General features: G+C 41.9%; 1 protein-coding gene across 1 annotated transcript in view; it reads right to left on the bottom strand.

The window, feature by feature from the left end:
- Positions 1 to 13,308, bottom strand: part of slc6a6b (solute carrier family 6 member 6b) — a 37,107-nt gene that overhangs the window by 11,046 nt on the left and 12,753 nt on the right. Inside the window, exons 3-10 of the mRNA XM_039016538.1 lie at positions 13,147 to 13,281; positions 10,687 to 10,921; positions 8,990 to 9,122; positions 8,053 to 8,187; positions 7,525 to 7,628; positions 7,243 to 7,367; positions 4,687 to 4,799; positions 1,093 to 1,230 (exon numbers count right to left, since the gene is read on the bottom strand). Of these exons, the coding sequence (XP_038872466.1) occupies positions 1,093 to 1,230; positions 4,687 to 4,799; positions 7,243 to 7,367; positions 7,525 to 7,628; positions 8,053 to 8,187; positions 8,990 to 9,122; positions 10,687 to 10,921; positions 13,147 to 13,281 (1,118 nt within the window). The remainder of the gene's footprint in view (positions 1 to 1,092; positions 1,231 to 4,686; positions 4,800 to 7,242; positions 7,368 to 7,524; positions 7,629 to 8,052; positions 8,188 to 8,989; positions 9,123 to 10,686; positions 10,922 to 13,146; positions 13,282 to 13,308) is intronic.

Genomic DNA, 13,308 nt, shown 5'->3' with positions numbered 1-13,308 from the left:
CGTCTGGCCACTCTACTATAAAGGCCTGATTGGTGGAGTGCTGCAGAGATATTTGTCCTTCTTGAAGGTTCTCCCATCTCCACAGACGAACTCTGGTGCTCTGTCAGACTAACCATCAGGTTCTTGGTCACCTCCCTGACCAAGGCCCTTCTCCCCCGATTGCTCAGTTTGGCCGGGCGGCCAGATCTAGGAAGAGTCTTGGTGGTTCCAAACTTCTTCCATTTAAGAATGATGGAGGATCTTGGGGATCTTCAATGCTGCAGAAATATTTTGGTACCCTTCCCCAGAACTGTGCCTCGACACAATCCTGTCTCGGAGCTCTACGGATAATTCCTTCGACCTCATGGCTTGGTTTTTGTACTGTCAACTGTGGGACCTTATATAGACAGGTGTGTGCCTTTCCAAATCATGTCCAATCAATTGAATTTACTACAGGTAGACTCCAATCAAGTTGTAGAGACATCTCAAGGTTGATCAATAGAAACAGGATGCACCTGAGCTCAATTTCAACTCTCATAGCAAAGTGTCTGAATACTTATGTAAATAAGATATTTTTGTTTTTAATTTTTTATACATTTATAAAAATGTTTAAAAACATGTTTTCACTTTGTTATTATGGGGGTATTGTGTGTAGATTGCTGAGGATTTATTTAATTTAATCAATTTTAGAATAAGGCTGTAACGTAACAAAATGTGGAAAAAGTCAAGGGGTCTGAATACTTTCCGAATGCACTGTACATCATACTCATTAGGGTGTCGCTTAATTTTAGTAAGAGAATGTTATATTCATTAGAGTGTCGATTAATTTTAGTAAGATAATGTTATATTCATTAGGGTGTCACTAAGGTTCAGGACTGGGCTGGACACTTGTGATACTGTATCTTACATAGGAAAGTACATTAACTAGAACTTGTTTAAGTAACATTACGGCCATATGATATCAGTGTAAAAAGTTTACTCCCAGAAGATAGTACTTAACCTAGTAACCATGGTAAGTCCAGGAGGTAAGTACTTAACCTAGTAACCATGGTAAGTCCCAAAAGATAGTACTTACCCTAGTAACCATGGTAAGTCCCAGAAGATAGTACTTACCCTAGTAACCATGGTAAGTCCCAGAAGATAGCTTATGGAGCACACTGTAGCTATAAAAAGTTCCCGACGGTAACCCTTCCTTAGGAAGGAGGGATACAGATCCACCAAGGAGGTGATCTGTCCTTCCACTTCCACAAACTGGGGACAGAAAGACACAGAGACAAGAGATGGGAGTAGTGATGCATACAGTAGGCCAGATAGGCTAACATTGTTGTATGGATGTAGTCCTGTGTGGCTCAGTCCGTAAAACATGACGCTTGCAACGACAAGGGTTGTGGGTTTGATTCCCGCTGGGGTAACGCATATGTAAAATGTATGCACACATGACTACGTCACTTGGGATAAAAGCGTCTACTAAATTACTTATATAGAGGCATTTATCCAGAGTGACAGCCAGCCAGTCAACCAATCAGCCAGCCAGTCATTCAACCAGTCGACCAATCAGCCAGTTAAATTATACCATCGCATGTGCGATCTAGTCTCATATTACTTCCAATCCTTGTTTTGTCACTTGCTTGGCAGTGAGAAAGCCTGGAAATGGAGATGCTGTATCTAGCTAGGTCATAGTAATGGTATGACTGTCTGTGGATGCTAGCATTGAGCTGTAGTAATGATACGACTGTCTTTGGATGCTAGCATTTAGCTCTAGTAATGGTACGACTGTCTATGGTTGCTAGCATTTAGCTGTAGTAATGGTACGACTGTCTAGCATTTAGCTGTAGTAATGGTACAACTGTCTATGGTTGCTAGCATTTAGCTGTAGTAATGGTACGACTGTCTAGCATTTAGCTGTAGTAATGGTACAACTGTCTATGGTTGCTAGGATTTAGCTGTAGTAATGGTACGACTGTCTATGGATGCTAGCATTTAGCTGTAGTAATGGTACAACTGTCTATGGATGCTAGCATTTAGCTGTAGTAATGTTACAACTATCTATGGATGCTAGCATTTAGCTGTAGTAATGATACGACTGTCTATGGATGCTAGCATTGAGCTGAGTAATGGTACGACTGTCTGTAGATGCTAGCATTTAGCTGTAGTGATGGTACAACTGTCTAGCATTGAGCTGTAGTAATGTTACAACTGTCTATGGATGCTAGCATTAGGCTGTAGTAATGATACAACTGTCTATGGATGCTAGCATTGAGCTGAGTAATGGTACGACTGTCTATGGATGCTAGCATTAGGCTGTAGTAATGATACAACTGTCTATGGATTGCTAGCATTGAGCTGAGTAATGGTACGACTGTCTATGGATGCTAGCATTTAGCTGTAGTAATGATACGACTGTCTAGCATTGAGCTGTAGTAATGGTACAACTGTCTATGGATGCTAGTATTGAGATGAGTAATGGTACGACTGTCTATGGATGCTAGTATTGAGATGAGTAATGGTACGGCTGTCTATGGTTGCTAGCATTGAGATGAGTAATGGTACGACTGTCTATGGATGCTAGTATTTAGCTGTAGTAATGATACGACTGTCTATGGATGCTAGCATTTAGCTGTAGTAATGGTACGACTGTCTATGATTGCTAGCATTTAGCTGTAGTAATGGTACGACTGTCTATGGTTGCTAGCATTTAGCTGTAGTAATGGTACGACTGTCTAGCATTTAGCTGTAGTAATGATACGACTGTCTATGTTTGCTAGCATTTAGCTGTAGTAATGATACGACTGTCTAGCATTTAGCTGTAGTAATGATACGACTGTCTATGGATGCTAGTATTGAGCTGTAGTAATGGAACGACTGCCTATGGATGCTAGCATTTAGCTGTAGTAATGATACGACTGTCTATGGATGCTAGCATTTAGCTGTAGTAATGATACGACTGTCTATGGATGCTAGTATTTAGCTGTAGTAATGGTACGACTGTCTATGGATGCTAGCATTGAGCTGTAGTAATGGAACGACTGTCTATGGATGCTAGCATTTAGCTGTAGTAATGTTACAACTGTCTATGGATGCTAGCATTTAGCTGTAGTAATGTTACAACTGTCTATGGATGCTAGCATTTAGCTGTAGTAATGGTACGACTGTCTGTGGATGCTAGCATTTAGCTGTAGTAATGATACGACTGTCTGTGGATGCTAGCATTTAGCTGTATTGACTAATAGGGGCGGCAGCGTAGCCTAGTGGTTAGAGCGTTGGACTAGTAACCGAAAGGTTGCAAGATTGAATCCCTGAGCTGACAAGGTACAAATCTGTCGCTCTGCCCCTGAACAAGGCAGTTAACCCACTGTTCCTAGGCTGTCAGTGTAAATAAGAATTTGTTCTTAACTGACTTGCCTAGTTAAATAATGGTAAAAAATATAATAAACTGACTGACTAGGTCAACATGTAGTTGTTTTTTCATAAGCAGTTAACATCCAGCATTAGAACCTGGGATGATGTGTCCGTGTCGTGGCTTGCCTCTGTGGATTGACAGTTTTTATTGACTGACTGTTTAGTCCTGTTTAGGCCTGTATTGATCACATGTGTATGGGGGCAGGAGTTTTTCCTCTTGATCACATGTATATGGGCCACAAGTTTTTCCTGGCCATGTGACCATGAATTTCCCCATGCAGGTTAATAAAGCTGACCATGTGACATTCAGGAACTTGTTAAGTTACAACTTCCCTATAGTAATATAATGACTGTGGCCACGTTCTAATACCATTGGATATTGAAAATTGGAACAGAACCACCTCTGTCTCTTAACATGCTTACAACTTCCCTGTACACTTACCCTACAAAGTGTATATTTTTCACCATCTCAGCAATCGTATCACTCATATCAATAAACTGACTTACTGTCTCATAATAAAACAACCAACTTCCATTAACAAGACAATGAAATGTGTATAATTTCATCATCTTAGTGCTCATATGACTGATATCAATGAACTTCCTTACCACCTGACCTGAATTTCTCAGATCCAGATTCTTTATTCATAATGGCGATACTACTGACCTATCCTAACGTAGCAGTCGTAAAAGAAACGCCCAAACGGGGTCGTCAGAAACCAGAAACATCCGGTTTTCAGGCTTCTCCTCTTCCTCTAAGCTTTTCCCATAAACCCGTATGCTTCCGGTTTCCTTACGTCCCCGCTGAAGGTGCAACTGACGTGACTGTATCAAATTCAGAGTCAGATCCTTGATTCATAATGAGTATACTACTGACTGTTTCAGAATCAGAGTCAGATTCAGATACTTGATTCTCAATTCATACTGAATATACTGACGTGACTGTCTCAGATTCAGACTCAGATACTTGATTCTCAATTCATACTGAATATACTGACCTGACTGTCTCAGATTCAGACTCAGATACTTGATTCTCAATTCATACTGAATATACTGACCTGACTGTCTCAGATTCAGACTCAGATACTTGATTCTCAATTCATACTGAATATACTGACCTGGCTGTCTCAGATTCAGACTCAGATACTTGATTCTCAATTCATACTGAATATACTGACCTGACTGTCTCAGATTCAGACTCAGATTTAGATACTTGATTATCAATTCATACTGAATATACTGACCTGACTGTCTCAGATTCAGATACTTGATTCTTGATTCTCAATTTATACGGAGTAGACTACTGACCTGACTGTCGAGACCCAGTAGCAGAAGCATGATGAAGAAGAGAATAGCCCAGAAGGTTGGCAGTGGCATCATAGACACAGCTTTAGGATAGGCAATGAAGGCCAAGCCAGGACCTAGAGAGGAACAAGAAGAGAGAGGGGGATGGGGAAGTGGAGAAAACACAATTAGAAACCAGGGTTCTATCGTTTGATCTGGTCTGATGCCATCTTGGTGCGTCCAAATATAGCACAAACCAAACGAATATTAATAGGAAATACAAAATCCTCAAAGTGTAGATCTATCTCATCTCGTCTTATCCTTACGATCGTATACTGTAGGCCATGTAAGTGTAATGCATTGTCAATGCCCTTTTAACTTATGGTTCCTGGTAAGACTAGGTATTCATGTTATGACAAGAACTATCAAAGAAGGTCAACGTAGCCTTACAACAGAACAGCTCAAATGTTAATCCCCTATCAATATGTGTATATAAGAACTATACTAAACTAGTAGAATGTATAAGCTAGTATATAACATATCTAGTATAGTATATAGTATAATATATAGGCTAGTATATAACCTAACTAGTATAGTATATAGTAGAATATATAGTATATAATAACAACGACAGGATCAGAGGCAACATACGTCGCCTCTTCTCGATTGTAACTATAGCAACGTCTCGATAACGTGGCGTTATAACAATGGGATAACCTGTTACAACAGAAGTTAAAAAACAAAACAGGAAAAACAGCAAACACATAGAATAAAGTTGGTTTAGCTGTGAAATATATGACAAGGCATCCAACCAAACACGACATGACTAGCTAGCAGACTGCCTAGTGAGCTGGCTTTGAAACGTCAATAATAATAATAAAATAAAATCCTCTGTCGTGCTTGAGGCTGGTCTAGCAGGTAATGCCGTCGCCTTCAGCACACATGTATCATCCTCAGCGTGGGCGCACATCTGGATCTACTCTGCATTTCTACCCCAAAAATAAAACCTCTCTCCTCAGAATCAAGTTGCTGCAGTTTAAGGCAAAGACCAAGTTGTCTCTTTCTCAGTGCACCATTGCACCTTATTTCACTGCTTACAGCACAAGGTGTAAATTAGAACATGGTATCACAGACCATCTACAGTACTTTGTACCAAAACTCTCCCGTCGAAACTCATTGAATTACTTAATCTATTAAACTGCTTACAGTAAATAGCATTAATCTAGATCAGTATACTTATCAACTAAATTTGTTTCATCATATGATGTAATATATACAGTGGGGTCTGAAATTATTGACACCCTTGATAAAGATGAGCAATAATGACTGAATAAAATAAAAATGTCAAATACTGAGCTATATTTTATATACAAAAATATGGGGGAAATTATATTATTTTATACTAATACAATTCCTCAGAGAAAGAGATCGCTCAGACAGCTGAGATACTGAGAGATTACTGAGATAGCTCAGTATTTAAATGATTTATTTTCTACAGTCATCATTTCTCATGCATTCACTGTATCTCTGTATTCCAGCAGGAACACCCTGCACAGTCTCCTCAGAAGGATAGGGATAGAGATATCAAGGCTAGAGCAGACTGACTACACACTGCAAGAGGGAGCCAGTGATGCAGGATCTCAGTTAATACCATCAAAAGACCCATCTTTCATATCAGAATGTACAGTATAGTATATCTGCTATGATAAAAGTAGAAATTAAGGGTGTTTTTTCTCAATTACAGAAAAATCACCTAAAAACATCACCACATTGATGCCTCCTTGTAGTATACACAGCAGTAGAAGGAGAATGACATAACAAGTGCAATAGTTAGAAACATGCTTATAATTAAAAACTTACAGAACAAATAGAATCCGCCGTGGGCATCAACCATTGAACTGATCACATTGTAAAAGACGGATAAATATGCTAGACCCATCTAAAACAGCCCAGAGGTAAGTGTCATAAGTGAGACTTAAGTCATACTTGTTTATTTTAACTTGGCACAAGTTAAGTCCTGGATTACTGACATTATATACTTCACTCTCATACAGTAGATACAGTATCTGTTGGAACAGGCTGGAGCAGGACTCTTAAATCTACTGGTTGATCGTGAGAAGAAAAGGTCATGATGGGATCTCTCATGCATGGCTTGACTCTTCGCTCCCTAGTGTTCTGGATAAGATCCAAGTTAACAGTAACCCTTTCTTTCCACCAGCATGTTCCTTGATACTCGATTGCTTGAAGAATCCAACCAGATCCAAATATGCGACATCCATGTTATAGAGGTGCACTGAAAGGTTTTACCACAGTAAGCAGTTTTTTTTATACTATAACTTGGTATTTTTTTTATTTCTGTCAAGCAGTGTTTGATTGCCCGAAACTTCCATATTTCGATGCCGTCTTTCATGAAAATAAATCCATTTCATTCTTTACATTTAACTTTATCTAGTGTCTTTCGGATTTTGTCTTTTTTTCTGTTGGATAGAACCAGCAACACTGTTGTTTTTGCTGTTGTTTATTGTTTGTTTATTTTAAGTAGCAGCGCCCACCATCACTGCCACTTTGACCACCTCGTACCTGACTCTGCCACATCGGCAATGTCCACCCCTTGCTCTTGTGCCATGAAGCCCAGGACGGAAAATATTGCGAAGCCAGACACAAAACTGGTACCGCTGTTGAGGCCTCCCAGCAGCAAACAGTCCCTATATCACACATGTCATGGAGGTTGTTAATGAACACAAAAGGAACCTAAGTTCCCCACTTTTTTTCTACCCATTTTTCTTTAACCACTGGATTAGGTCCCACCACCACCATCACCTCCCTCCCCCCTCCCACCCCCCCCCCGGCGTGGACGCTCACCTATAGCAGTTGTATTTGTATTTGTTGTAGCTCCCCAGTGACGTCATAGCTCCCAGACAGATGGCATAGGAGAAGAAGATCTGAGTGCCTGCATCGATCCAAACCTGGAGGTAGGAGGGGAGAAGACATGAAGGCTGAGACACAAGCATTGGGAAACAATGAGTAGTATTTAGACTATTTGGTGTATTATTACATTGGGCAATATTTTGATTGACTTTGTCTACACATTTTTCCTTATCCCAGAACAATCATGTTTACCCAAGGACTACTAATGAAAATTAGCTTTACAGCCAACTACACCACATTAACATTATCTTGGGGCGTAAGACAAGGATGTCCTTTATTCCCCATTCTGTTCATTATGGCGATTTAAATATTTTATTCTAAAGATAAGATAAAATATTAAACTCAAAGGATTCGAAATTCAAGATTTAGGCCAGGATTCTGTGTGGTTTGTTTGAATCCCAGCCACAGTTGCTTAATGAATAGATTTAAAAAGTTCCAAGACAGGACGGGTGGTGGTTCTACCTCAGGGTCTTTGAGACGTTGCAGGTCTGGGTACAGGTAGAACTTGATTCCTTCAGATGCTCCTGGCAGAGTGACGCCGCGGATCAACAGAATGATCAGCATAACGAAGGGGAAGGTAGCAGTGACGTACACAACCTGTTGGGAAACAGAGGACAAAACCGTCGATGTATCAGCAGATTTACACATCGATAGTGTCGATCTCATCCACATACATTTCTTTGTCTAAAGAGACAGATTTGACACATTCTCAGTTGTCTGTCAGAATCGTAACCCTATCTTGTATCAGAATCCAATCCTCTCTTTCCTTTTGTTTTGTGAAGGCTGACACCAAGCTTCCCTTTCCAGGAAGCGAAGACTGCAGATACCAAGTGATTTATAGCTTAGAGGGACAAGGAAACATAAATCAGGCTAAACCAATCAATTGGCTCAATTAAACAAGATTTCTGGGATCGATCCAGCTCCCTGACTGGTCCCGGGGGTGTTGCTGTGCCTGGTCTGGCTCTTGTTTACACTCGTTACGCAGAGATTTAATTGCACTCTGGAACACTGCTCTTGATTTATTTCCCGATAGTCTGTCGTATAGTAGTAGCCTGTTCAACTTGGCATCGTTGCACTTTGAGGTGTGTCTCATTAAGATGTATGAATCCGTGCAGGCAGTGGCAGAGGGGAATCCATAGAATTAGAATCTCTAGAAAGGACATTCTCACCCCATTCAATTATCGTAAATACAATGTTGGCCTTTTGGTGTACAAATTAACATTTGTTTCACTTTCATTTCTCCTTGCTGTGGATATATTTGACCAACAATTTGGCTTAAGTCCCTTCTTCAGGGTGTGTTTGCGTAAACGCCAAATGGTACGTGGTCTGACAGAAAATGTCCATTACATTAAATCTATTTATATATGGAAAATATAAAGTACTTCCTAGCTAAGCTCACCTTCCCAGTGGATTTGACTCCCTTCCAGATGCAGAAGAAACAGATGACCCAGACTCCCAGCAGACACAGAGCAAGGTCCCACTTGACCTCCCCGATTTCATCGATGCCACTGGAGATGCTAAGGACGTTACGTCTGTTGGAGAGAAGACAAAGAGTCATGTTGGGGAAAGAGAGGGTCAGTTGTCCTATAACTGGGGCCCAGAGTTTTACCAGGTCAGTTCAAGTAGTGATTTTTACCCCCTTTTTCTATCTTGTCTCTTGTCTCTCCCCAATGGGCTCGGGAGGCGAAGGTCGAGTCATGCGTCCTCTGAAACATGACCCGCCAAACTGCGCTTCTTAACAAATGCCCGCTTAACCAGGAAGCCAGCCGGACCAAAGTGTCAGAGGAAACACCATTCACCTGACGAAAGTGGTCAGCCTGCAGGTGCCCGGCTCACCACAAGGAGTTGCTAGAACGCAATGAGCCAAGAAAAAAAAAAGCGTCCAAACCCTCCCCTAACCTGGACGATGCTAGGCCCTAGGCCCTATGGGACTCCCAATCACAGCCGGTTGTGATGGGGGGGGGGGGTTTCATACTAATTGTTTTAAGGTGGTCATACTATGGATCATTTAGCTATTTGATTTTGAATTTTAGGACCCCTTTAGGTATAAAAAAAATGTATGATAAAATATAGATTTTGGCCTTTACTACTAAAGCCCATAGAAATGCATTGAATAACACATTCATAAATGGCAAAAATAACATTTAAAAAAAGAAAATCCTAAGAAACAAGGTTTTGAGTGTCTGTCCTTAATCTAGGAGATATAAAAACACTCCAAATTATTAATATTATACCTTCTTTTTTTTTTTTATAACATACATATCTTTTTTTACACATATTTAACCCTTTTTTTGGGTGTAGTCACAAAACTACCTTCATACTTGTGTTTGTTTTTTTTAAACCAGTACCTGTTACCTTCAGACGAGTCCCGTGACGCTTGTGGGGGGTCGTAGAGCATAATAGTTTATAGGTCAAACCGTTCAGACGTTTACGTAAGAAGACAGATTTTCTGTCACCTTTCACTGCAGATGCAGAAGTGCGAATGGATTGAAATGCACCCAATGCCAAAAACCCCCAGATATCTCTAGTTTAAACTGACATTTTTAGATAGGGATTTCTTTCTGTAACTTAGATTGACGCGACTCTAGGGGGATATCTGAATTTAAACTGAATTTAGCTTCAACCAATCCCATACTATAGTCGCGCCGAACTATAGTATGGGATTGGTTGATAAATTGGTTGATATAATCATAATAATGATTATATATTATTATACTATATTCCAGTGCTGTACTAACTCCCAGAACTCATTGAGACTATCCTGTACAGATGCCGTATCTTAATTGGACAATTCTGTTGTTGCAAGAATCGTCCTGCACAGCAGAAAATGCAAACTTGTAGTGTATTCAAGGTTTAAAAAAAGGCTTCTAAAGTTTGTAATTTCCACTTTAAAATGTAAGACTTGATTTGCCCTAACAAAAAAATGTATTAACCCCCTTACAAAATATGTCCATTAATTATAATCCACATAATTATTCACATTTCTTGTTGCTACAGGATTATGTTCCTGCTGTGGTTAAACTGGGTCAAATGAATATATGTCACCTGTATACAGTCGATAAAAGTTAAATACATTTGAAAAGTTACTGTACTCACTCCCAGAACTCGGTGACGGGCGAGGTGAAGTTGGTGATGTTAGCGGCCAGCATCAGGGTCTTGTTCTTACGTACGGTGTCCTCCACACAGCGGTCTGTGTTCCAGGAGTTCTTACACTTGGCCCAGGGCAGCTCCGGCTGGAAGCACTGGAACAGGTAGTACAAACCCCAGGCCAGGATCACTATGTAGTAGATGTTCAGGAGCGACACGATCACAATCGAAGCATAGCCGATACCTAGGGGGAAAGGTCACATAAATGTTAATCTTGCATGCCAGACATCAGAGACAAATATATACTGTACAAAAACACTTACAAAGGGAGATTTGATATAAAGGAATCCAATGTAGATTTATTTTTCAATGAACACGTGTTTGTTTTGAATGCTGTTGTAATCGTTTGGCTGTAGGACATGAAAATCTCATCTCCTCTCCTCTCCTCTACCTCCCCCTTCCCTCCACTCCTCCGTTCTACCCTCCATCCTCTCCCTCCCTCACTATGTCTCCCTCCATTCCTCCCTCCCTTTATCTCTCCCTCCATCCTCTCCCTGCCTCCCTCCCTCGTCCCACTGTCACCCTCTGTTACTTCCCCTCCCTCCCTCCCTCGTCCCATTGTCACCCTCTGTTACTTCCTCATTCCTTCTTCAACTGTCTCTCCCTGCCTCCCTCGTCCCATTGTCACCCTCTGTTACTTCCTCATTCCTTCTCCAACTGTCTCTCCCTGCCTCCCTCCCTCGTCCCATTGTCACCCTCTGTTACTTCCTCATTCCTTCTCCAACTGTCTCTCCCTGCCTCCCTCCCTCCCTCGTCCCATTGTCACCCTCTGTTACTTCCTCATTCCTTCTCCAACTGTCTCTCCCTGCCTCCCTCCCTCCCTCGTCCCATTGTCACCCTCTGTTACTTCCTCATTCCTTCTCCAACTGTCTCTCCCTGCCTCCCTCCCTCCCTCGTCACCATCTGTTACTTCCCCTCCCTCCAACTGTCTCTCCCTGCCTCCCTCCCTCCCTCGTCCCATTGTCACCATCTGTTACTTCCCCTCCCTCCAACTGTCTCTCCCTGCCTCCCTCCCTCCCCCCATTGTCACCCTCTGTTACTTCCCCTCCCTCCAACTGTCTCTCCCTGTCTCCCTCGTCCCACTGTTACTTACCCTCCCTCCTCCAACTGTCTCTCCCTGCCTCCCTCCCTCCCTCCTCTTCTCCCACTGTCAGCCTCTGTCACTTCCCTTTAATGAAAATGAAACTGGGCCGCCCCCACCAATCCATTCAGGCAGGCAGCCACCAGGGCTGAAAAGTAACAGCTTGTTTTTCTGACAACCAGTCTCATCTTATCTGAATGTATTATACAAATAGAGAGAGTTAGAGTGAGGCTTGGCCTGGTTTGGTTTGGCTGGAGGTGAGTGCCTGTCTGCGTCCCAAACAGTTTCTCTATTCCCATAGGGCCCTGGTCAAGTAGTGCACTACCCTACAGGCCCTGGTCGAGTAGTGCACTATGTAGAGAATAGGGTGCCATTAAGACTCAGCCTATAGGGTGCCATTAAGACTCAGCCTATAGGGTGCCATTAAGACTCAGCCTATGTCTACAGACAGAGCATGTCAGCCTATAGCGTGCCATCTAGACTGATACATATACAGCTTACTAGCGCTGTCTTCTTTTCTGTTTATAAGATGTCTGTTTGTCTCTCTCCTTCTTGGGTCAGACCTCATTGATAGGCATCTCTCTGATGTTTTCCAGCGCTGGTGCCATAGCAACCTCTAATTCAACACACTATGTACACGGCATGGCTGAGTCTCAAGGGCTCAGTGTGTCTGTGTGTGTGTGTGTGTGTGTGTGTGGGGGGGGGGGGGGGGGGGGGACATTCCCTAAGAAAATATCAGAAGATAGCTGGGTAGTAAGACAAAGCACATTGTTTGAGTGGCATGAGCAAAGTGCACTTTCAGTTTCCCTCAACTCTCAGTACAGAGTGTGTAATGTCTAATGAAGCCAGGGCATATCAGCTGGCAGTGATTTGCAGTTAGTTGGCAGTTAGGAGAGGAGGGGAGTCCAAAGGGAACAGGATGCAACTGCAGTATAGGGCGCCTAGCAACCAGGCAGTATCAAAATAAGGCTAGTTGTTGGTTGGACTACCATGGAGTCTGTGTGGGCGAGGCAGAGCCAGTGTAATGAAATGTGTGGTATCTTTCCTGGCCTGGGCTGGTATGAATAAGATGATTGACCTGTGCATCAATTATTTACTATTTATTTGATTTCGGCTGAAGGTCATTGACCCGATTTGACCAAGCATGTCCCTCTCTTCTAGCTACTCTTGCCAGGTCGTCATTGCAAATAAGATTCTGTTTTTTCATTAGCTGACCTGTATAAATAAAGGTTTTATTAATTTAATATTTATTTAACTAGGAAATAACCTTGAGGGTAGAAACTTATATTGTGAGGGAAACCTTAAATAATAACAAAAAATGTACTCACCAGTAAAGATGGGGCAAAGTTTTTCCCAGCAGGTGATTCCACCCTCGGAGGTGTACTGTCCGAGGGCCACCTCCAGGAAAAACACAGGTAGACCTCCGCCAAAGAGGAAGATGAAGTACGGGATGAGAAATGCACCTGGAGGAGGAGAAGACGAATATATAA

This window comes from Salvelinus namaycush, chromosome 20 (assembly GCF_016432855.1).
Source record: "Salvelinus namaycush isolate Seneca chromosome 20, SaNama_1.0, whole genome shotgun sequence".
Lineage (NCBI taxonomy): Eukaryota > Metazoa > Chordata > Actinopteri > Salmoniformes > Salmonidae > Salvelinus > Salvelinus namaycush.
Note: the sequence above shows the minus strand (reverse complement) of the source record. Positions and strands in the feature narration are given on the sequence as shown.